At 36.8% G+C, this 26,664-nt stretch overlaps 1 protein-coding gene across 1 annotated transcript in view; it reads left to right on the top strand.

The window, feature by feature from the left end:
• The window catches only part of fat3a (FAT atypical cadherin 3a), a 206,365-nt gene that overhangs the window by 124,708 nt on the left and 54,993 nt on the right, over nt 1–26,664 (top strand). Inside the window, exons 5-10 of the mRNA XM_086141306.1 lie at nt 6,427–6,488; nt 9,514–9,828; nt 11,103–11,313; nt 13,574–13,642; nt 18,822–18,961; nt 26,091–26,366. Coding sequence (XP_085997432.1) covers nt 6,427–6,488; nt 9,514–9,828; nt 11,103–11,313; nt 13,574–13,642; nt 18,822–18,961; nt 26,091–26,366 — 1,073 coding nt within the window. The remainder of the gene's footprint in view (nt 1–6,426; nt 6,489–9,513; nt 9,829–11,102; nt 11,314–13,573; nt 13,643–18,821; nt 18,962–26,090; nt 26,367–26,664) is intronic.

Genomic DNA, 26,664 nt, shown 5'->3' with positions numbered 1-26,664 from the left:
AAATATTCAGAACCTTTGGAACTGTTACGAGCAGCCTGATAAGCTTGTACTTAATTTGAATAAAAATTAAGGGAAAAAAAAAAACATGTATTTATTCATTAATCTTAAATACTACAAACTCAATCTAAGAACGCTGTCAAAAAAGTCTAATTTAACAAACAGGTATTAAATGTGAGGTTGAAAGAGGCTTTTTGGATGCAGAACATTTCTTCCAAATGCAAAGCTTTGATATTTAATTTTCAGATTAACCCCCCGAAGACGCTTTCCAATCACAAAGTATATGTCAGGAAATTAGCTGTTTTTTTTTTTTCCATATTTCCTCAACGCAGCAAAGGAAACCTTCCTGATCTTGAACTGGCGGTAAAACATTGTCTTAGTTTGCACAAATTTACGTGTCATTTTCTGCCCCTTTCTACTCTTATGCATCACTAACATTCTGGGATGCAACTGTAATTTTACAGTATGCACTCTTTTTCCTCAAATAATAAATATGCTTATTTTTGAGAAACTTATTTTTGAGTGTTTCTAGCAGCAGCATGCCATATACACTGCCCAAAAAATTAAAGGGAACGTTAAAATAAGACATCCTAGATCTGAATGAATGAAATATTCTTATGAAATACTTTGTTATTTACATATTTGAATGTGCTGAAAATAAATTCACACCAAAATGATCAATGAAAATCAAATGTTTGAACCAATGGAGGTCTGGATTTGGACTCACACTCCAAATTAAAGTAGAAAAACACATGTCATGTCCTTAAAACATGTGAAAATGAATCAGTGTTATTATATATATTATGATATATATTATTATATATAATATATCATATATCATATAATATATTATAATACATTATATAATATGTAATATATTATAGTATATAATTCTATATCGTTATATATAATACAATATGTATATTATATTATATCATATATTATTATTATATATATTATATTATAATCAGTATATTATATGTAGCACACCAATAACCAAAAGCCAATGGTTCGAATGCAGGAGCTCCCTAAAAAAAAAAAGAGAGAAAAAACATAACAGCTATAATAATTTTAATTTGACGCTCGTCTAAATGCACTGAAAAAAATATTTTGAAAGCAGCCACATGCCTTTGGTTCATAAAAAAAAAAAAAAAAATGTCTTGCATTCTGGATTCATTACAAATCAACTGAAATACTGCAAGCCTTTTATTATTTTAATATTGCTGATCATGGCTTCCACTTTATGAAAACTCAAAAATCCCATATTAGAATATCATGAAAAAGTCATTTTTGTTTTTCAAAATTGCATTCCAAAAGATAAAGAACCTTATCACAATATTCTAATTTTCTGAAACAGTCCCGTCTACTCAACAAGTCAAGCATATTTTTTATGAGATCTAGTTTGCCTACCTGGCCTTTATGGTCTATCTCTCTCAATCTCTCCTCTAATTAAATATCCTTAATTAGCCCCAGCATTAGTCGGACAGTTTCTCTTCTGGGCTTCCCTTAATTGACTGAACCAGACAAACGTCTGCTGAGGTTTCATGTTCATTCTTAATCTCCGGGAGACAAGTAGGGTTTTTTAACAAGCTTTCACTTTCATCTAAATTGATTTCCGTCAGCCATCATCATCGGTGTCCTATTTTTCAAACTTTATCCACGCAGGAGGATGCAAAGTGATAGTTAAATATGACTTTTTGGTGTTTGTGCTCTTTTGTCTTCAGGCCTCTGGAATCAGACCTCCATAAGACGTCACTTAAATGTTTACATTCAAACATAAATACATGAAACACAGTTACAGCAGGATGTGCATGACATCCTACGCAGCTATTGAAATATAACATGTAAAAAAAAAAAAAAAAAGAGAAAATAACTGTTGTCATGGTAATTAAGTAACTAGATCCTTGAATAGATTTGGATCAGCAATAAGTCAGAATACATTTAACAGTAAATAAATTCTCCTCTGTCCGCAGACTGATTATGATTACCAGTTAATGCATTCCTTAATGTTGATGGAGCGGATCTTTATGTTTATGTACAGTAACATCCGTCCTCGCCATGCAAGTCCGTTCATCAATGACTTAAATCCCTTCTGGTCTGATTAAAAAGAAAAAAAAAAAAAAAAAAACCTCGATGGCCCAAATCCTCCAAACATCCTCCCACATCTTGTTCTCTTCTCAGGCATATTTGTGACATATTTTACCTCCTCATTTCCTCCCGGTCTCGCAGCTTGGCTCGGCTTTTCCAGGGTGTCTGAGCTAATGTTGCGTAATCAGATTGCTAATGCTCTCCTGCTTCATTCATGAGGCCGGTGCAAACAGGGAGGACACAGTAGGGCGAATGAAGAGGAATGTGTGTGTGTGTGTGTGTGTGTGCGCGACAGTGACGGCAGCAGCTTTTAAGGAGCGCTGACCGTGTACACTGACCGCTTAAGAAACTGTCATCCGTCATGGAAAACCCTGACCACCCCCGGTGGACAGACAGCGGAGCAGCTTCTCCAGCAGACTGTTGGAAAAATACTCGTGCCATAACCCGATACAACAACAGTTCCTGCGCCACCTCACATTGCCATTATTTTATATATATATATAATTTTTTTTTTTTTTAGATTTTTCAGATTTTATTTTATTTTATTTTATTTTATTTTATTTTATTTTATTTTATTCTATTTTATTTTATCAAATGATCTGTTTATTTATGTATTCATTTATTTAGTTAGTTTATTTTTTTTATTCTATTTTATTTTATTTGATCAAATTATCTGTTTATTTATTTATTCATTTATTTATTTATTTTATTTATTTTATTCATTTTTTTACATGTAGTTTTAGCTCGTCTTGCTGCTGCTGCGAAACACTTTCCCAGGCGTGGAATTATTAAAATACATCACATATCAGGGTTAAGTTGTTGGTGTTATGCCTTTTTTCCGTCATCAGTCCATCCAGAACTTATAATTCTGTATATTTAGAGTGCAGAAAAAGCACATATACTGTATACTGCACCCTAAACAATATTAGAGTTAAAGATATTGGTTACCAGTGCATGCTTATTTCTTTAGAAAGGAATATTAAGCTTACGATCTTTGTTTTTATTCTTTTCCTCACACACCAATATAGACAGCTTATTACCAAAACGCTGGGAACCTGAAATATTGCACGAGCCTTATAACAAAATGTGACGGTCACAAGCATAAAGGTCAAGTAAAGCCGCAAACATCGCTTTGAAAAACGGTTTCCGATGAAGCTTAATGATAGTTTTGCAAAACTAACCCATTTATTTTATTGAGTTGGATTCTCATAATGAGCCAAAAACTGCATTTGCATTTATTTGGTGGCTATCAGACAAATAAAGCTCCCCGAGTGCAGCAGACTAGCCGGTATGGCTACCAGTCGGCTAATACGTGTCTTCCGAGGACAGCTGCGGCTCAGTTGGTCGAGCAGCCGCTCCGCTAATCCAAAAACTGTCGAATTGATTCCTGCCACCTGTGGTCTCGGGCAACACACAGTTTAGCGTTTAGCGTCGAATGTGTGAACGCAGTCTTGTGTAAAGTGGTATGAAGACCCTGTATAAGCTGATATACACTGCTCAAAAAAGTAAAGGGAACACTTAAAAAACACATCCTAGATCTAAATGAATGAAATATTCTTATGAAATACTTTGCTCTTTACACAGTTGAATGTGCTGACAACAAAATCACACCAAAATAATCAATGGAAATCAATTGTATCAACCCATGGAGGTCTGGATTAGGAATCACACTCAAAATTAAAGTGTAAAAACAAACTCCAGGCTGATCCAACTTTGATGTAATGTCCTCAAAACAAGTCCAAATGAATCTGTGTTGCTTCCTGAGTGGACACTATGATTTCACACAAGTGTGATTGACTTGGAGTTACATTGTGTTGTTCAAGTGTTCCCTTTATTTTTTTGAGCAGTGTATTTACTATAGACTCGGCTTTTCATTACGACGCCACGCTACGATGACGCCCGATCGTTCTGCTTGCGGATTCTACCAAAACTGCAAATGTCCAACTAGAGGAGAATAAGGTCCCGTCCTGTCAACCTGCCCAGCGACCCGGGACGCTCTTCCAATTTATCCGGAGCGCCACTGTATACTATTAGCTGGACAAAGCTGTTAGGCCTTAGAACGGACAGGGGAAACATATTTATATAAATGTCAGCAGGTTAAAAACTGGATACGGGCTGTGTGTAATGCCAAGCATAAATAATGGGGTCATTGTTGGGGTTTTGTGCGGGGAAGTGATGTTGCTGGATTTAATTAGTGCTCTGTCAGCAGGGCATCTTCCAACAGATGATGTATCTGTGTGCGTCTGGTGTGTGTGTGTGTTTGTCGTGAAAGGAACAAGTCTAAATATATCCCAAGCTTGTCTTCACCCTCTAATGCAAATTGCCTTGTGTGTATTTTGGTTGTGCGTTATTGTACTATTAAACATGTCTCTCACACACTCCTGACTTTTGTGTATTAGCTCATCTGTCATTGAGTTTTAATAACGCGTGTGCATTTGTAGCGTCAGACGTTGCTTTAAAACAACAGCTGGAGATGTACAGACAGATAGCGGTTTACAGGTTATGCCTGGTTGTGTGTGTGTGTGTGTGTGTGTGTGTGTGTGTGTGCTTTCTTGTCAAGCTTATACTTATAGATGCAGGAAATGAATTTAGTTGCATGTGGCTTGTTAGCATATCAGTCTGCCCGGGTAATGTAGCGTAAATCACAACTGTCGTGTTCTCATTAATCAGTGGCGTTTTACATGATCATTAAGCATGCGTTTACATCTGGAAACAATATGTGGCTAAATGGAAAGTACAGAGGATGTCAAGATTAAATCAATAACATATTTGAGCTACTTTGAGCTGCAATGTTGACCTAATTTTGATACTGAGAATAATGTGTTAAATGAAGATTGCATGATATTTACATTTCTTGATGGCATTAAGTTTGTTTTTTTTTTTTTCCAAATATCATCAAAAATGTGAAATAGCACGAGTGAATCGACTGTCAAAGTGTTAAAGAATTTATTTTCTGTTTAGTTGTATTGTGAATTCTAAATCTGTGATATATATGTATATAATCCAGCTCTTTATATGTCCATATTTATGTATATACATATATATTTTTATTTCATTTTTTTCTGAATCAGGCCAATAATGTGTCACATCAATATTATAGGAGGGGGTCTCAGAATATTGGTAAAATTACTTTTTTTTTTTTTTTTTAAATCCAGCTTTTTTTTAAATTGCATGTTTGTGAAAAATAGACTTTCAACACAAAGCAAGGCCGAGTTTGTCCTGCTTTCAACTGCTTGAGGAATTATTTTAATTTTTAATGCTCTCTTTGATGCCGTCAAAAAACAAACCCTCTCAATTAAATTACATGATGTTCGTCTCCAAAAAACATCCGGATGGCCTCGTATAACACAATGCAAGGCCACTATACAGTTATATTAAATTAAATTACATTGCAACATTTTATTTCCTGGCTTTTTTATTTTATTTATATTTATATTTTAATTTTATTTAATTTAATTTAATTTTGTTTTATTTTATTTTATTTTATTTTATTTTATTTATCTATAAAAAACCCTTACCAGCTGTTTTTTTTTTTTTTTTTTTTTTTTTTTTTTTTTTTTTTTCCAGTAGATTCAGCTATTTTAAAACCATGTAATGTCATCCAAAAAACTGAAATAAACTACAACAACTCACTTAATTATTTCCAGGAAAATAATGTAAATATGTGAAACAAGTGACAAGAAAATGATCAAGCGCACACACACACACACACATACATAATTCAATTAACAGTAAGAAATGACATAAAAAATAAAAAAAAGCACTTTTCCCTGATTTGCAGCATGAACACATATATCAATCAAAAATACATACAAAAGCGTTTTTGTCAATTGATCATTTTTCTGTGTGTTTTTGTTTGTGTTGTGAGAAATAGGAAGCATCACTTTTACATTTAGCAGAACTTGTGTATGATTGCTTGTGAGTCTGTGCAAGGAGTTTTCTATGAGAAAAGTGCATTATTATAACTTCAAATAAAAGATGCTGGCATTTTAATTGTCAATCCAGTGTTATAAAACTGATAATATAGATTTAAGGTTAAGGCTAAATATTTTCTCGTTATCCTTTCACTGCTTACACTGCAAAACTGGCTGTGCTAACAAAGCCCTCTCTGCTATCACAAAAGCAGCAATGTAAGGCAATAAAATAACATAATTACTCTGCAAAATAATTGCATCCTATTCTGTTACCTGTCCCTCTTCCTATTTTTCTTTCCTTTTTTTTTTTTGCTCTACCCAAGTTCTACTTAAATTGACTTAGAAAATTTAAGTAATTTTTTTTTCACCCTACAGTCGCTATTAATGCATCTTCTCTGATTTCTGTCTCTTTTCTAATCTCCTGCAGGTCTGGTTACGACCACGTCCAGGAAGCTGGATCGAGAGCAACAAACCGAGCATGTTCTCGAGGTGAGACTCGAGAGACAACCTTCGGGAAAGGAAAAACATTTTTAAAAGTGCTTTTGAAGTAAAGCAACTCATTTCATATTTACCTCTCGTGTGTCTATTTTAAATGTTAGCACCAAACTAGCAAACGCTAATGATCGGATATTGGTATTTTATCAATTACTGGCTCTTATAAGAATAAGAATAAGAACAACTTTATTTATCACGAAGAAAATGTTGTGCCAGAGTTTCAAGTAAAACATAACAATAATAGATAATAGTAGGAAGGAGGGAGAATAAGGAATACGAATAAAAATATAAAGTGTCAAAGTCAAGGCTGTAAAGTGTTTTAAGGTCTTAAAAAGTACAAAGATTTGAATATTACCTTCGGCTGAAGGAAGAGGAATAAAAAAGTCAATCGTGTTCAATAATCATTTTCATCATCAGCCCAAGTCAACCCAAATGTATTGTATCCAATGCCTTGTTTTATTGATCGATCAGAATCCATTTTTAATCCATTTTTTCTCAGAATGCTAACTAGTTAGCTCATCTGTGAGGCTGCATTGTGGGTCTTTCGTCAACCACTGCAAAGATTTTTTTTTTTTTTTTTTTTTTTCTGAAACGCACACATAATGTGTATAGCAATTGAGAGCAAAAAAAAAAAAAAAAAAAAGATTGATGAATTCTCAGTAGATCATCCGTTATACGGACGGTGTAATAAGTTGTATGGAGCTGTCAGCAGCCGCAGCGCTGACCTCCAGTGTCTGCAATGACATGTCTTTAGAAATGACCGCAGCAAAGTTACCGTCACTTTGTGTTTCACCCATGAAGTAACACTCCATTCCAGAAGCTGCCGGGATTTAGATGAAAATAAATGGCCTCTTGAACACACACACACACACACACACACGCACAAACACAGAAACGGTTTCATTAGCTCGGTAATAGAGCTGGAATGAAGACACTTTTTTCATCTCTATTAAACAATAATTGGAATCAGATTCTACTGCCATCTCGCCCTGATTGAACAGAAATTGTGTCATCCTTTCTTCCTTATTCTAACTTACGGAGTTCAGCGACTGAGCGGTGTGTGTCTGTTGTGTATCGTCCCGATGTGTGTAGTTTCTATGATCGGGCGTTGTATGTTTATTAGATTCTCTGATGTTGCACGCAGACGTTTATCGCTAAAAAGAATCATCGCAGTTCAGCTGAAGAAATGGACGTCGCTGTTACTAATCAGAATATCTGCATGTCTAAAGATGATTCACGATAACTCGCTAGTTTGTCTGAAACATAAAACCAAAACCAAGCCTTTACCTACACTATATATACAATTTAAATCTAAACATTTGTCTCTGTAGTTTCACTAAGATAAGTTTTGATTTATTATCATACACTTAATAGTACCTGACTGATTGATGGAAATGGCTGTGTAGCATTTTATAAATCAAATCGTTTATATACATATATGTATATATATTCATTTTTTGATTTTGTTCACATTGTAATACACAACAAAATTTGTAAGTTAGAGTGCAGGACTCTGCACAATCAAATAAGGCTTAATCATCATTTCATTCTTGCCATTTCAAAATGTCAAATTAAAGTATTTATATACATATACTGTGTGTATAGGTATATTTAAATGTCATTTATAGATTATTTTTTTTATTTTTAGATTATTTATTTTATAGATTATATATTTAACATATGAGTTTATGTATTTAGATGATACAATATGTATATATACATTTATATATTATTTCGATTTTTTTTATTTTTGATGATTTGTTCACATTCTAATACACAACAACATTTGTAAGTTAGAGTGCAGGACTCTGTGCAATTAAATAAGGTTTAATCATCATTTCATTCTTGCCACTTCAAAATGTCAAATTCAAGTATTTATATACATACATATAGGTATGTTAAAATATTATTTAAAGATTTTTTTTTAGATGATTCATTTTATAGAGAGGATATATTTTACAGATATTTTTATATATTTAGATGATAAAATATATATACATTTATATATTGTTTAGATTTTTATTTTTTTATTTTTAGATGATTTGTTCACATTATAATACACAACAACATTTGTAAGTTAGAGTGCTGGACTCTGCACAATATAATCATTCAGCCAGTCATTCAGCTGACGAAATACATTCTGTAGTCATGGTCATTAGTTGTTAGTCATATATATCCCATTCAGAATCAATAAAAGTGACAATAACATTATTTTAGGAAAACATTATTTCCCTGAATATGATGACTTGTGTAACTCCAGTACTGGCAGCCTAACATAGATTTATTTGCATCAAACAATAAGTGTTAGAATGTGAAATTCAAAAGTGCAATGTCATTTCATGACATTTCATATTTATAAACATAGCTTTGAAGAAAAAGTCTATTGGCTAGTTGCATATTTAATTCCTCCCACTGAATAATTGATGGCTCACTTTTATATCTTTAGGAACCAACAAGTTAATAAATTGGCTGTCAAGACACGGGAAGACAAATTACTTTATTTACATCGTATTAGCAGCTGTTTAATAGAGACTGACAGCGCAGAATGAAAGCACAGTGGACAGGTTTCCTTTTTATATCACATTCTTTGTTTAATTAGGAACTTTAAGAAACTTTGTGATACAGGACGTCTAAGAATATGTCTATAAATAGGTATAAATATTTGTTTACGGTAATATTTTGCAAAATGTTTCTCACTGTATGGCTAGCTAGTCATATTCTTGAATAGATAAAAAAGAAAAGAAGGAAAACCCCATATATATATGTATATATATATATATATATATGTATTTTTATTTTCTTTGGGAGCATGATTGACAAATGATTAATGCAAGATTAGCATTAAGCTTTGGTGTTTGTGTTCTTGTAGCGGGATTTCCTAATATGTGTTTTGTGGCCTACAGATACTTCAAAGATGACTCTGAGTGTGACGAAAGTTATTTCGTCGCGTTTCTCGAAATAGTAGCTGATATTTTTTTTCGGGCCGTATATTACAATCCTTTCTTTCCGGCATCCGCAGGTTTCGGTGTCGGACGGGGGTCCCAGTCCTCGACAGAGCACCGTTTGGGTGATGATCCAGGTCCTGGATGAAAATGACAACAAGCCCACATTTCCGGAGAAGGTCTACCAGATCAAACTTCCGGAAAGAGAGCGGAGGAAGAAAGGGGAGCCCATATATCGAGTTTTTGCCTACGACCGCGACGATGGGCCCAACGGCGACATCTCTTACAGCATAGTGGACGGCAACGACGATGGGAAGTTCTTCATCGACCCCAAAACTGCGGTGGTATCGTCACGCAAAGCGTTCTCCGCTGGGAGTTACGATATCCTGACGGTACGCGAGTATTCTAACGCTTTTTAACAAGTCTGTTTTTGGAAATATAGCAATGACTGATTAGATTTAATTTGGCATTTTTCAGGGGATTTTTTTTTTTCTTCTCTCTTGATACGTAAAGTAAGACAAAAGCTTGTGATCCACTAGCTTAGCTGTCAAGGGTCGCCACAGCGAGTCAACTTTCTCCATCCAACCCTAATCTCCATATCCCCCTCTCTCACACCAACTACCTTCACATCCTCTCTCACCACGTCCATAAATCTTCTCTTTGGTCTTCCTCCAGACCTCTTGCCTGGCAGCTCCAATTCCAGCATCCGTCTACCAATATATTCTCTATCCCTCCTCTGTCCATGACCCAACCATCTCAGTCTGGCTTCTCTGACCTTCTCTCCAAAACATCTAGGCCTCCTGCCTGGCAGCTCCACCTTCAGCAACCTTCTACCCAGATCTTCACCATGGTTTGGACAAGAACAGAGGAGTGTTCCATGTCCAAACCGTCTCAGTAATCATGTTGTCTCTGTCATACATGTCCTGCACCCCTATGACAAATTTTTCTCTTCCTCTGGGGTTTTCCCATCAGGGGTCACCACAGCAAATCAACCTTCTCCATCTAACCCTGATCTTTGGATCCTCCTCTCTCACACAAACTACCTTCATATCCATAAATCTTCTCCTTGGTCTTCCTCTAGACCTCCAATTCCAGCATCCGTCTACCAATATATTCTCTATCCCTCCTCTGTCCATGACCCAACCATCTCAGTCTGGCTTCTCTGACCTTCTCTCCAAAACATCTAACATGTGCCGTTCCTCTGATGGACTCATTCCTGATCCTCTCCATCCTGGTCACTCCCAAAGAGAACCTCAGCATCTTCGTCTCTGCGACCTCCAGCTCCGCCTCCCGTCTTTTGGTCATTGGAACAGTTTCTAGTCCAAACATCGTCGCTGGTCTCACCACTGTCTTGTACACCTTTCCTTTTATTTTGCCCGATAGTCTTCTATCTCCATTCCAACCTGCTTGGACCGTCTCTTCACCTCTTTTCCACACTCTCCGTTGCTCAGGACTGTTGACCCCAAGTACCTGAAATCCTCCAGCTTCTTGATCTCCACTCCCTGTAGCCTCACCGTTCCACCCGAGTTCCTCTCATTCACACACATATATTCTGTCTTGTTGCGACTCAGAGACAATACCATTAATCTGCCAGCTGAGTTTTCTGCTGAATTCAAGAATCCGTACAACTTATATTCTCTTAGCCTAATGAAAATTCTCTTTTCAGATAAAAGCGACAGATAACGGCCGTCCTCAGAAGGCTTCCACGGCACGTCTCCACATCGAGTGGATCCGGCGACCTCCTCCCGCCGCTCAACCGCTGCTCTTCGACGAGCCTTTCTACAATTTCACCGTCACCGAGAACGACAAGGTGGCGGAGATCGTCGGCGTGGTCTCCGTGCAGCAGAGCTCCACCCCCTTGTGGTTTGACATCGCAGGTAATACGAAGCAGGAGGTTTGAACGGTAGCTCTGTGCATGGCGTGCAATAAAATCAGTGTGCAGCTCAACTCTGCGCCCTCACAGCATCGTGCGATACATCACGCCATCCGGCCGCCGCCGCCGCTTCTGCACTTGCTTGTCTTTAGAAATAGAAATACTGGAGTAATACTCCACAGTATAGACTCGTAGTTACACCGAGTCATTTTCTGGTAAACGGAAACATTGGATGACCCGATCCCATTTGGGGTATTTTTTGGTAAAATATGAATATGAATCTGCACAAATCTAATTAGATAATGCGCCGTTTTTAAATCGAAACATTCCGGTAAATGTCACAAAAAAAAACACCTGTTCTATCAAGGAAACAGCAAAAGTAGACAGAATGTTATTGCCACAGTTATTTAAATAATGCCTCCGTCGCATATTTGATTATATCAGCACAGCTGGTAGAATGCCTGAAACTTAATGAGAATATATTACTCCTATGGAAATTTCTAACAGATAAAATAAAGATAATTTATCCAATGCGAAAAAATCAAGTGTATGAATAAATAATCGTCAACATACTAAACGCCGTAAACGTAAATATTAATACATCAACATACGTTTGTCTTTGCACAGAAATGACCTGAAAATCCTTTTTCAAACTCCTAGAAAAGCAATCAAGCAAGAAAAGACCGTTTGAATATGTAAAAAACCTCTACGGCTTTTAGAAACAAAGTTATTCGTATCTTTTATATAAACGCGGAAAGCCAAAGTGACATTTCCCGCTGAGTGGAAAAACACGGCTCACTTAAACGCTTCGGATCCGTCAAAGTCGAACGGCTTACCAGATTACATGACGCTCGGCATATTTAACTCCATTTCTCGAGTTACGTACGGTCGCGACTCTGCCGGTGGAAATAATTCTATAATCGTTTTAATTACGGCGACGTTAGATTGTAATTCTATTAGATACGTGACAACGTTTAGCAAGTATTCGTAAAGCGGCATCCAGGAACACGTGGCATCCGGCTGGAGATTCTTTCTGACTCGAGCTTTTTCGGCTTTTTCGCAGCTGCTGTGCGTCTTCCTCTGTCTCCGTCATGACATTCTTTATCTCACTTTCATGCAGCTTCCTCTGATTTTTCTGTTTCTGGCGTTTTCCTTGTTTCTTCTCCTAACTGGTGAGAATCGGGCTCGGGAATGTACAACGTGAACGCCGTCTATTACTGAAGTTACATTTTTGACTTTCTACTACTTTTACTGGTAAAATGACAATAAAAAGATTGTGTTGATTTATTTTTCGCTAGAAATTGCCCAAGTAGCAACTTTTATCGGCAATGAGTCAACTTCGGATATCAATATTGTCACTGCAAAATCAGCAAAATATGGGTTTATATTTAATTCCTCTAAACCAGGGGCTCTTAACCTTTCTGACCCTGAGGCCCATTGGACCCCAGGGGCCATTAAATATAATTTTAATATATATTATTTATTATTTATTATTTATTATTTATTATTTATTATTTATTATTTATTATTATATATATTATTTATTATTATTAATTATATTATATTATATATTATTTAATATGTATTATTTGATACTGTATAGGTTTATAATTATCTCACTCTTGGTTTGATGTGTATTCAATTCAATTCAATAAATCAAATCCACTTACAGTTTACCAAGCAAAAACATTATCGAATAAAATGACATCACAAAATATGATCATCACAAAGACTTTTATTGAACATGTCAATGTTAACGTCGAGGTTAAACATGTCCTGAATCAATAAATTCAGGCTTATTAATGGAAAAAGACCAATGATTAGATTTTACTTAAATAAAAAAGGAAGGACTCAGAATAAAAATAAATAATATATATATACATATAAATCAATCAATAAAAAGGTGGTGATAAAATAAATACATTCAAAATAATGCTTTTTAAATAAAATAAATAAACTGAATAAAATTGAAATAAAGTGCAAATGAAACTATATTTGTGCATGAAAGCTTCATTTTTGACCGTAAAAAATGAATCAAAACATCGTCGGATTTCTTTTTTTCCCCCTTTTGTTTTTAACGCCAGTCACGTCAATCTCAATTTCACGAGAAGGAAGATTCCTTGCAAATTTCAATCATCCCTACTTAATTTTCTCTCAGAAATAGCAACTTTAATATCTCCTCATCCGGCCTCCCTCCTGTCCTTCCTCCTCGCTGTGTCTCACCTTCTCTTTCCTCTTTCTCCTCAATGCTTCGTGCCTGGAAGGTTCCAGGTCTTTCCTTGAGATGTTCTATATCCTGCAGAACGCTTGCAGCAGGAACTGTTCCTCAGCAGGTATCTCACTTCTGCTTTCCCTTTTGGCTCTCCGCTCCCTTCCTCTTTCCTTATTTGTGCTTTCCTTTTTCTTTTTACCCTCCCGTCATCTGTCGGTGGCTCATCGTCCATCCATGCGCTTCACGTTGGTGTCGCTCCGCCGCTGGTTGGAGGTGGCTGTCAAATGGTGTCGCTCAAGCATTAGTTTTGAAGTCGCATGGCTCTTTGCGTATAAACCGTCACACGTCTGGATGAAATGAATGTTTGCGAGCGCGCAGGGGGTGAATGACGAAACATTTAAATATCTATAATATTGGCGTCATTGATTTCTCACACACTCTGACGATGGAAGACACATTTTGGCTAGAAAATACAACTTTTTCTTTTTAAAGTGAGTCATGTAATCACTATATTAATGTGATGAATGCCATATAGGAGGACACAAAAAAAAAAAGAAAATTACCGCAAAAGACCACAGTTTGCGCTTAGCGGAAGCAAGTTTGATATATTTATTTTATTTAAATATTTGAACAAATATATAATTCAAAATAATGAGGTTTCATTCACATCATATCCATTTAATATATAGAAAACAAACTATTGATTTTTGTGTGATGGAATGCATTCTTCTGATTCTATTAACTAATAACTCATTTTGATAATGTAATTTCATTTAATTTAATTAATTTGTCATTATGTTCCCTATATTGTGGTGTTTTATGGAGGATTTTCATTAATTCAAGGTAAAATCAGTCACTTATTTAAGCCCCTTTCCAACATCCCACACACACACATATATACATTTTCCCAAATAAAACCAGCATCACCTGAATAAAAACAAATCTAAATGTGACTGAACCCCAACACCTATACAGTCACAATTAACTACAGCAATGTTTTGCAAAAAAATAAAAGGTTAAAGAAAACAAACAACAACAAAAAAAACCTTGTCAACAAAATTGTGAAGACAACACGATCCATGTCTTAAAAAAGATAAACAAAAACTGGAAGGGGAATAAAATGAGCAGAAGGATTGAACAACCCGTGTGTCGGGGTGAATGACGAAACGCATCGGTGTCCAGCGCAAATCTAGGAATCCTATTGGCTAATTTTGAGGGAAAAATTGTGCGAAATTTAATTCTACTCCTGTAAATACTAGATTTATTGGATTAATTATTAGCTTAAAATCAAAAGGAACGCCCCCCAACTGGCTGCTCGATGAAAAATCACTAAATTGTGAGCCAATAATGTATGAGTTCTGTAACAGTTTCTAGAATCTAAGTCAGTCAATGACAATCATGTAGTGTAATCTATGAGAGTATTTGAGATTTTAACATTTTTTCCCATTTAGAAATTGGAAAAAAAAAAAAAAATACAGATTCATTTTGTTTTATAAATATGTTTGCTCACAATTTCATTTGTTTATTTTCAAATTCAATCATACTTTATTGTCACATGAAAGGATACAGAGCAATGAAATGCACTTAGCATCTAATCTAAAGTGGAAAAAGTGAATATGTACCAAATGTGCAGTATTTACAGATCAATGCAATTTTCTTTTTCTTTTTTTTTTACAGCAAGTGCAAGTAGAGGTGAATAAGATATTAGCAAAATATGTACGGCTACAGCAAGTATGGTGGATAATTGTTATGTGATTATGATTATGTACAAGCAGGTAATAATTAGTATGATTGACAGAACTCTGCATAATGGATAATATAGATCTTTTGTAAATTAAGTTGCAAGGATTTTTCCTTAAAGGTTTGGAAACTCATAGAACCCAGTATTTTTCCTGTGTAGGGCTAAAAATGACAAACGTATTTACCAAATGTATTTCTGTTCAGAATAGCTGACACAGAAGACCAGCTGTAGGAAATGTGTCGGAGAGTTTCCTATAATTCTCGAACATTCAAAGCATCCTGTAATTTGAGACCAAGACACACTTTGACAAAAATAAATTAATGTTATCCTAGAAAAACATTGGAATATTTCTTGCTAAAAACAGATAAAGTGATAAACAGATAAATGTGGTAATTGCACACACTGAGAGAGACTGCTCATAATTCATTCATATTCAAATTAAAGTTGGATAAAAGAAAATCTCTAATGTCATTATATTTATTTTCACTTTACTTAGGGGCTATTTTTTGCCTCTTCATGTGAGTTAAACTGACAAACTGAAATATCATCATTCATATTTTCATTATAATAATAATAATAATAATACATGGGATTTTTATAGCGCTTTTCATGACACTCAAAGACGCTTCACAAGTAAAAAAAAAAAAAATTATATAATTATAAATAATAACAACAGAAGATATCTATAGCTGTGTGTGTGTGTGTGTGTGTGTGTGTGTGTGTGTGTTTGTTGACAGACAAGATTGCAGCTCAGAAGTTACACTGTTATAAACAAAACTTGATATTTTATATCTTGTTGTGTTTATTTTTTGCTGCTTCTATGTCAATATCCCTGTAGTTACCACGGCGATAGTTTGTCCAGCTGACTTGCAGCCGCCACCACTGCGTACACACATTTCGAATTAATGTATAGTTTCACATTTCCATGACCAATCTGTTGCACATTATCTTAATTGCTGACAGCAATCAGTGGGTTTGCAGCTAAAGAAGCAGAATCCAATATTGACCACTTACCGACAACAACAAATGCCAAAACCCGGGGATCTGGCGTTGAGGGCCTCAACAATCATCACGCACGTGCAGCATCCAACACCTAACAACCACCTGGCGTAACACTCACACCACAGAGGTGAGAAGAGGAAACGTGTGAATATGTATCGGTGCAAGGAGGTGCCTAGAGACCAGACAGGAAGAGCGAAAAGCCGGATGCGAGAAATACAAGAAGGCGATGGTGAAAGACCGAAAAGCCGGTTTGATGTCTTTGTCGTTCGCTAATTCTTCTTAAACAAGTGTCGACACAGACTCAGATCTCTTTATTGTCTTACAGTTTTCAAGATATAATGGGATGTCTAAAAAAAAAAAATTCGAACATTCCCTGGAAGTCAGAAATATGTAGAGTTCCCCGTCAGATGGATGTTAAAGTCCAAAAGACGATTGATAAAGTGGCAAAGCTGTCAATTTCACATCAAAATCTCATCAAATTAACTTCAGAAAGTCTTGTTTTGCATGTGTTTTGAAATACGTAAACCAATTTTTGAAAAAAAAAAATAAATAAAAATCTATTATCTTCCGTCAGAGAACTATCAGATTTAATATCCAAAAGAAAAAGCTTGAAAATTGAAAATATAACTCAAGAAAATGATTTGGACGACTAAAACAAAGAATGCCATCAACAGTCGCATTAGCCTGGTTAGAAGACGCTGGATTTTTAATTATTTGAAATCACAACTCTAAAAAGCTAATTCAAATCATCCAATATGTGTCATTAAAATCACAACCTATAATCAACCAAATACCAAAACCTATTATTCCAACCTAAATATGACATCAATTATCATTGAAGAAACTTGAATAAAGAGTCACATTGAAGAACCAGAATCGCATCCTATCACATTTTCCTCGACGTCCTGTGAAGTGAGATGTCACATTTCACGACAAGAGACAAAAATCTCCTATAGAGCCAATAAGAATGAGTCTGTTAAAAACTAATTTTAGCCGAGCCAAAATGGATTTTTCTGGGTCTGTAATTTGATGTGGGCAGACTGAGGTTCTGCAGCCACAGCAGGATCCTGCCAAACCTCCTCGCTCCGGCCTGAAGGAGGACGCATCCACTTTTCATGCAACCATCACAGTGGTATTATTTGTACACGTCAGTCAGATGCAAATATTCTCTGCACATTTAAATATCTATAATATTGGCGTCATTAATTTCTCACACACTCTGACGATGGAAGACACATTTTGGCCAGAAAATCCAACTTTTTCTTTTTAAAGTGAGTCATGTAATCACTATATTAATGTGATGAATGCCATATAGGAGGACAAAAAAAAAAAAAAAAAAAATACTGCAAATGACCACAGTTTGCGCTTTGTGGAAGCAAGTTTTGTATATTTATTTTATTTCAAAATTTGAACAAACATATAATTCAAAATAATGAGGTTTCATTCACATTGTATCCATTTAATACATAGAAAACAATCTGTTAATTTTTGTGTGATGGAATGGATTCTTCTGATTCTATCAACTAATAACTCATTTTGACAATGTAATTTAATTTAATTCAATTAATCTGTCATTATATTGTGGTGTTTTAAGGAGGATTTTCATTAATTCAAGGTAAAATCAGTTGCTTATTTAAGCCCCTTTCCACCATCACACACACTCACACACACATATATACATTTTCCCAAATAAAACCTGCATCACCTGAATAAAATCAAATCTAAATGTGACTGAACCCCAACACCTATACAGTCACAATTAAATACAGCAATGTTTTGCAAAAAATAAAAGGTTAAAGAAAACAAACAACAACAAAAAAAACCTTGTCAAGAAAATTGTGAAGACAACACGATCCATGTCTTAAAAAAAGATAAACAAAAACTGGAAGGGGAATAAAATGAGCAGAGGGATTGAACAACCCGTGTGTTAGGCAGCATCCAAAACTAAAATTATTGCGTGAGTCCATTCGCCCCAAATTTCAGAAACTAATTTTCCAAAACATCTGGCATTTTGGGAGTTTTGAGGGCGTAAATGGGAGTTGGAACGACATCAGGGAGTAAATCTGTGCCGATGCTTCGGGTCAAACTCACATAGATTGGAAAATGCATCGAACATATGTCCAGTGGAAACATTCAGACACACACACACACATTCACACACACATATAGAAGTTGTGTGTTGCCAGGGTTAGAATAATATCTGCAATTGTTGCTATAAATTTGTGCTTTTCCCTTATAATAGAGTTGGCGGTCAATCGTGTACATGAGTGTGTGTGTGTGTGTGTGTGCACGTGTTGGTGCGTGTGTGTGTGTGTGCAGGCATATCCGTCTCCGTGTTCACACACATCTTTGTCTATGTCCATCTCCAGCAATGGTCTCTTTCCATGTAGTGTTACACCTTTTTTAGCGACTAAGATATGCAAACATCATTATATTAAATTAATCTCCCATGACAGATATTCATTGACCCATATTCATTATCATAAACATTCAATGTTTGATTGACGTTGTACGACTGACGCCCGGCGACCCTCCGCTCTTCCCTCCCCTGGACCAGGTGGGAACAACGACAGCGTGTTCGACGTGGAGAAAGCCGTCGGCACCATCATCATTGCCAAGCCGCTGGATGCCGAGCAGCGTTCCTTCTACAACCTGACGGTGCAGGCGTCGGACGGAACCAACACCGCCTACACACAGGTAACATGGGATCCTAGATTTACCAGTTGCACTGGCTACCAGTAGCTGCCAGGATCAAGCACAAGGTTCTGACCCTGGCATGCAAAACCACCTCAGGAACAGGTCCAGCATATCTGACTGAAATGATAAGACCTTACGTTCCAGGCAGAGAGCTGCGTTCCTCTAATACAAACCTACTAGCAGTACCTTCTGCTCGCTCTAAGCGATCTCAGGCAAAACTGTTCTCGGTTCTACTACCTCAGTGGTGGAACAAACTTCCGGAAGCAACAAGACGAGCATCATCTCTCTCAACCTTCAAGAAACAGGTAAAAACGTTTCTCTTTCAGGATTTTTTACTGCACTGATGCCCCAGATCAGGTTGGCAGCAAGTTAGGCTATGCAGTGTGTGTGTGTGTGTGTGTGTGTGTGTACGTTTGTGTGTCTCAGGATAAAAGCGTCTGCCAGATGTAATGTAATGTCATGTAATGTCATGTAATGTCATGTGTATGACAGCAGTAGAATACAAGTCAACCAATAGAAAGCCATATCTGTTAATTGATCTATACCAGGGGTGTCAAACTCAAATACATAGTGGGCCAAAATTCAAAACTTGGACAAAATCACAACCCAACAGTGATATTTATTGACAAGAAAACCTTTTCATATGGACATTACATTACATTACATTTGGCAGACGCTTTTATCCAAAGCGACTTACAATAGAGGACATAAGGACTGCAAATAACACTTGCAAATACAAGATGCACAGGAAATATACAGAACAGTAAGCTGGGGTTAGTGAGTTTTTTTTTTTTTTTTTTTTTGTTTTGTTTTTGACAAAGACATACACAAATGTACACACACACACACTGCATAGCCTAACTTGGTGCCTAACCTGATCTGCGGCATCAGCGCAGTAAAAAGTCCTGAAAGAGAGAAGTTTTTACCTGTTTCTTGAAGGTTGAGAGAGATGATGCTAGTCTTGTTGCTTCCGGAAGTTTGTTCCACCACTGAGGTAGTAGAACTGAGAACAGTTTTGCCTGAGATCTCTTGGAGCGAGCCAAACAAGTTTTGCCTAAAAACTAAATAAGGAACAAGCATAACTTAATACTATACAATATATAACTTAATATTGCTCACATGCAAAATCCTGTTTTCTGCCCAAGTAGCAGGGTGCTAGTATTAGCATAAGGTCGCTATGACTACCGTCCACAGAGGAGAGGGCGTTTATGAGTTGTGACTTTTTTGCCAAAACACCAGCAGAAAATTCTGGGATTTCTGCGTTACGTGCACTGTAGACGATACCGGAGGGCCACTTCTTTGCGGGCCAAATATAATCGAAGTGCGAACCAAATTTGGCCCGCGGGCCAGAGTTTGACAGCTACCAGGGGTGTCAAACTCAAGGCCCGGGGGCCGGATCAGGTCAACAAATGGGTTTAATATGGCTCGCAAAGCTAAAAGAAACCAGGTTTCAAGGGTGAAATGGCCAATAGTTACATTGACAGTAGTTAATATTCCATGATTTTACCAGTCCGACCCATTCGAGAATAGATTTTCTTCCATGTGGCCCCTGAGCTGCAATTAGTTTGACACCCCTGATCTAAACAATCTAATAAGTAGAAGTAAAATTCAGTTGATATGATGTAGAAAAGGAAGTGGATCTACTGTGTGTCCAGGAGAGCAGGTGGGAAGGTAGCAAGGCTAGAAGCTTAGGAGCAGGTTTTAAGTCCGTGGTCACCAAACTACGGCCCGCCGCCACATTTCGCCCGGCCCCTGAACAATACCAGAGATGCATTATGATTTTTTTTTTAAATTCTGGCCACGTAACGGTGACTTGTACATGCAGAGAAGGTAAAATTCTATCCATTTGAAACCCCTCCCTCAAAAAAAAAAAACAAAAAAAAAACAAAAAAAAACCCTAGACACACTTCTGTCAAATAACACAGAATAGTGGTGAAAAGATTAGGTAAGACAAAAATAGATTCAGAATGCAGAAGTTATTTGGCCCTTTCAGAAATGAAGTTAGGGGACCCGTGTTTTAAGTTGTACTATCATGCTACTGATGTGAAGAAGAGTGGAGTTTTGTTGAAGGAGGAGTTTGTGAGGAAGCTTCTGGAGGAGAAAAGAATGACAGATAGACTTGTGAAAATGAATAATGAAGATGTGACGCTCAGGGTTGTTAGTGATGGGGATGCGGAAAAGGTTGTTGGTGGTTTCATGGAGGAGTTGAGAGGCTCTGCTTCGACACGACTGAACAACCAGTGCAATGATGCGGTTTTAACGCTGAAAAACTCCTTCCTGCTGAGCGTGCAAAGTGTTTCGTGTCGTTCGATTGTCCCACTTTGTTTTTATACTCGGATGTCCGATGCAGAGGGTCAAAACGTTGCGTAGCGTCATCGCTTCTGATCGCAACAACCTTCGCAAACATGGAATTGTGGGATTTTGAGTCATCGGACGTTGATTATCCAAATGAATTCATCTGGATGTACATGTTCACTTTTGACAGCCCTAGAATATAAACATATATATGCATATATATCTCTATATATGTATTTATACATATATACACACACACAGCCTTTTTTGAATGAAATCTGTTGCAGCATATGGTCGAAGGAAGACCACATGTTCGTCTTATTGCTCCAGCGAACAAGCGAAAATTGGGCATCGGGGAAAAAGAGTGGAAAAATATAAATTGGATGTAATTATTTGGACTAATCTTTGTTAAAACCATCAGACACAACAACTAATCTGCCGTGGAGATTTGTAGCCCCTCCAGGGGAAAAGATAGGCATTTTATACAACGCTTTCAAAGGCTTCTGGATATTTTGATCACAATTACCTGCTTGTTAAACACCCATATTTCTGAACTTTAGAAAAATATATTTCCGTGTTCAATATTGATTATAGTTTACACAGTCGGAATTATTTGTGCACCTTTTTCACCGTGATTTTCTTAAGATGCTAAAAAAAGTGACTGGATCTTTTTTTTCTGTTCTGCAAAATAGCTTGACATGTTTAAAGAACAGTTGGAATAAAACATGGAAAATGTAATTTTTTTTTCCTCTTAAACACACACACACACACACACACACACACATTAGCATTTTTATAGAGCGGGAGGGATTGTCCTGACGTGAAGAATGAGTGAAATGGCTATCATTTCTTCTGACACACACGGACACAATCCATCTGGTCAAGGACGTTCTCCTCCCCAAACGCAGCGTCGCCATCGTGAAAATGTGTGTGTTGGTGCTTCACATTTTTATTCAGTCACGTTGAAGCCTTGTTGTCTCGGCCGCTCTTGCGAACTCGTCTGCCGACACCCAGAAGTCGTGTTTGGGTCACTGTCGAGACACCGATGTTAGATTTTTAAACAATTCATCAATATTAGAATAACCTTAATTCCATTTCTCAGCCCAGTATCAGATGTCTTGTTTGGTTTCTTCACCAATTGTGTGTTTTTTTAATTCAAAATGATGTCAATTAAGCTAAAATAAATGTATTTTAATGTGAGTAAAAACTCAGCTAGCAATTGACCCGCATTGAAATGCCTTTTTTTGATTATCATCATCGTAAATTGCTAATGTTACGTGGATTCTGTGGATTTATTAACACGAAAGAAACGGCGCTGGAATTAATTCAAAACAAATAGAGGAGAAGAAAATGACCTGAGCTCGAAACAAGGAAAAGCTGTGTGTTTCCTGAAGGTCTTTGGTTTCCCCTTCATACCTGCTGCGTGCAATGACACGACTAATTAATTACAGCAATGATAAATGTCGAAGATTTTCCAGCGTTTGGACACACTTAATAAATTTGCGACGTCTTCAAATAGGTCCAGCAAATTATCCAGCCTCAGTCTTGCCTCATCTCCTAGCAGTAATGACAATGGTCCATTAAAAGATCCATGCAATTTAACTTTAAATGACCAAATAAAGACGAGCAAAGAAAATATATGATTCCACCGGATGCAGAAATTCAATAAATACACAATTCTGCCTGAAGATTAGCACGCGATGACTAAAATTGGCTTGAAACCTCTACTGCGGTTGTTGCGTATTCAAGATTGACAAAAAGATAAACAGACGCACAACGGCGTTATGTTTTATTTTTATTGAGAGCAAGTAAATAAATCTGGATAAACAACTAGTTTCTTTCCAAACTCTGTGTTTTTTGTTTTTTTTAATCTTTGGAATTCGCCATCATGAAATTTGGCACTTTTTCTGGACAACACAAACACAATGCATGTTTTTGCAGCATTTATTGGATCACGGTTTGGGTTTTATTAAGATCTACCACTGAGAGCATCAAAAACACAAGAAAGAGGACTGTTTCAGAAAATTAGAATATTGTGATAAAGTTCTTTATCTTCTGTAATGCAATTAAAAAAAAAAATGTACATGAGATACTAATATTTTGAGATAGAATATTTGAGTTCTCTCAAGGTGTAAGCCATAATAACAACAATATTAAAATAATAAAAGGTTTGCAATATTTCAGTTGATTTGTAATGGATCCAGAATGTATGACATTTTTGTTTTTGTAATTGCATTACAGAAGATAAAAAACTTTGTCACAATATTTTGTATAAGAGGTTTTTGTATAAGAGGAGGTAAAAAGTTTACTACAAGGCTAATGGTGGCTATTCTGGTTATTATAGCAATCATTTTGATTTTATCCTTTTTTTTTGCTATCATTTTTGTGTTTTTATAGAAATAAGAAAAAAAAGATTGTTTGAATAATTTAATTTGATTTAATTTAATTTGATTTAATTTAATTTAATTTAATTTAATTTAATTTAATTTAATTTATCACAATATTCTAATATTCTGAGACAGTCCTGTATTATGCCTTATAGACCTCAACGTTTTCCTATTTCGGAAGTTTAATCGGACTCTTGCGGTGTTTACGTGTAGCATGGCAAAGACGAATTAGCGCCAGTCTGACTTTGCATTTCGCTTTACAAAGACGGCATTTCAATAGCTGCCTATTTTAACCAATCGTTTATTTATTTGTTTTTGTGTCTTCCGTCCTGTCTGGGCGGGGTATTTGTAATGCCTTACTCCCATGTTGGTTTTAATTATCCCACGCATGCATACAGAGACACACACCTGTAGGATGGGAGGAAGGCTCCCAGATGGAGAGTCAGCATGGCGTCACGCTGCCAGGGAAAGTCTCCACAGTTCGGCAACAGAAGGCCGGCTGCTGCATCGAGGTTTAAATTTAGAAACGGCGCTTGGCAGCGCTCGACTGCCGTCTCCGTTTCCCTCCACTTCCCTTTATGTTTTCTCGACATAGGAACCGCGGCTTCGTTCCAGCCTCCTGCGACGGCACCAGTGCAAAGTACATGTTGCTCACCTTGCGAGTCGTATTATTTGCGTACTTTGTGTTCCTTTTACGGTTACGCGGGTTTATTTTGGAAGCGGGACGGTATGCAAAGGGGACTCGGTGGTAGGCGCTTTCACCTCAAGTTGAAGGTCCAAATATTGGTTTTGGTTCTCTCCACCACAATGATGTGCAGATCGTGTCATTAAGTTATAAATGTAAGGGTCGATTTTAGGTCTGCTAGTCTATATTTTGCATAAGGCTTTTGTGGTTCGCTAATATAGTCAAATCTAATCAGATTGGGTTTCCCGTTTTATCCTAAAACAAACCTCTAAAACTGGCGCACTGGTACATCTGTACTTCTATTTTTCTACGTTAGACGTTATTCGTAGGTTAAAGCCGATCACCTCCCTAAATGCTTTTTCTTTGCCGCGTCTCAGGTTGCAACCGAAAAAGATCGGATTCAATTGTTTTCTTTACTTCCTGCCTCTACACGCTACGTTTAGTCTTGTACGATCCTCCCTTTTGGTGGGCTTCCCTCTCAGTCGTCTGCAAATCGCAAGCTTATAATTACTCATGAAGAACGTCCAACACAACTACGCTGCATGAATTGTGCTCATTGTTCCTCGACTTATATTGTGGTTATTCATACCGGCCAAACGGAGGTGGAGAAATGTAATAAAGCCGGTGAGGTGAAGGCATTAACGGACGTAAACAGCGGTTTTATTGAGGGAAAATCATCTGATCGCTCCGCATCCGTGGAGAAAAGCACGGTTTTGTCATCATTTCCCCACAGCTTATCCACTGCCGGGTAGTATATATTGCTTTTTATTACCTTTACACTTTGTATAAATAAGTGTGTAGTCTGTTGCTTCTGAAATTCACAAAGTATTACAGAGAAAATTAAATTTCATTTATGTAATGAACTCATTTTGAGCTTTGGGCTTTCCGAGTGTACCGGCTTCCATGTGCAGCTGCAAACCACCCCTTTTACTCTTTTCTGGTAGTTTGGTGACGAGGACGACAGGATCGCATCGTCTGTGAAAAGCAGTGCAACAGTCCTGAGGTCTTTTTACCAAACATTGTCCTTCTCAGGTCTAACATCCCATAAAAATCAAACTTCCCACATGTGTAAAGGCCCAAAGTAGTCATTTACGAGATGCCGTTTTCTCTTCCCTATCAACCTTAATTCTTTAACACCTTGTGGTACATACTATTATCAAAAAAGGCCGGTTGGCTGGCATGTTTGTTGTATTTTTTTTTAGATCTTTTAAAGCTTCATGTCTGTACTTTACATTGAATGATGATTTTGAAAATTCCAAAGTGAATTTGTGATGATTGCATGAGAAAAACATTCATTCCCAAAACCAGTGGATGGATTAATTTGACAAAATTAAGCAGGATTTGACCCTTAAAAAAAAGTATCCATTTAAAATGGCTGTGAAAAGCTGTTAAAAATACCTTAAAGATCACAATTTAGATTGAAGCTGCATTTGAAATAAAACTAATAATTGAAATGACTTACTTGCTTAGTGTGAAGTTAATCCACAAAACTCTGATTCATTTCACACATTATACAGTTTCGTGTACCAAAGATCAGTAAATATCACGCTATTCTATAAATATGCAACGTTATTTGGTGGCTTTTAAAGAAAATTTTGGGTTCATCAGCTTCAGGTATATTGACCTGATGTGCACTGATAGCCATGTTTATCCATAATTAAATTACGAGGAGCTGCGAGTCGACCCGTTTGGGTTTTTTTTGTCGTTATAATGCACAAAGACACGAAACTACACTGTTTTTTCCCCTCTTTCTCCCACCAAGGTTCACATCACAGTTATGGACAACAACGACAACGCCCCGATCTTTTCCCAGTCCACCTATGATATAACCATTTCTGAAGATACACCGGCCGACACGGAGGTGGTCCAGGTTCTGGCGTCAGACCGGGACGAGCATCACCGGCTCAGCTATTCCTTGCAGAGCTCCATCGATCCCAACAGCATGAGACTATTCAGAATTCACCCCGCCTCGGGAACCATCTACACCGTCCAGAGTCTGGACCATGAGGCCTGTGCACAGCACATCCTCACCGTCATGGTAAGATTATTTTTCGTTATATTTCTTTTTTTTTTTTCGCTAGCCCACTATTATCACTTTCATATAACACGAGGTTTGAATATCGTCATCGGAGCGTCCAGTCAATTTCTTTGGTCTTAGTTACAGTTTTCCTTACATTTATAAACTTAACTTTAATAGTTAATGCTTTATACAGGTTTTCTTCGCGTCACTGATGTTGGTCCGTTAGAATTTTGAAATCAGCTACCGTAGTCGTGATTAATCCCGCTCAACCGTAGCTGTTGGTGGTTTGTACAGAAGAAGCAAAACCGATTTAAAT

The sequence above is a fragment of the Fistularia commersonii genome, chromosome 3 (genome assembly GCF_037954325.1).
Source record: "Fistularia commersonii isolate RoL2024-O1a breed Wild chromosome 3, RoL_Fcom_v1.0, whole genome shotgun sequence".
Lineage (NCBI taxonomy): Eukaryota > Metazoa > Chordata > Actinopteri > Syngnathiformes > Fistulariidae > Fistularia > Fistularia commersonii.
The sequence above is the reverse complement of the archived record's forward strand: the minus strand, read 5'-3'. Positions and strand labels throughout refer to the sequence as shown.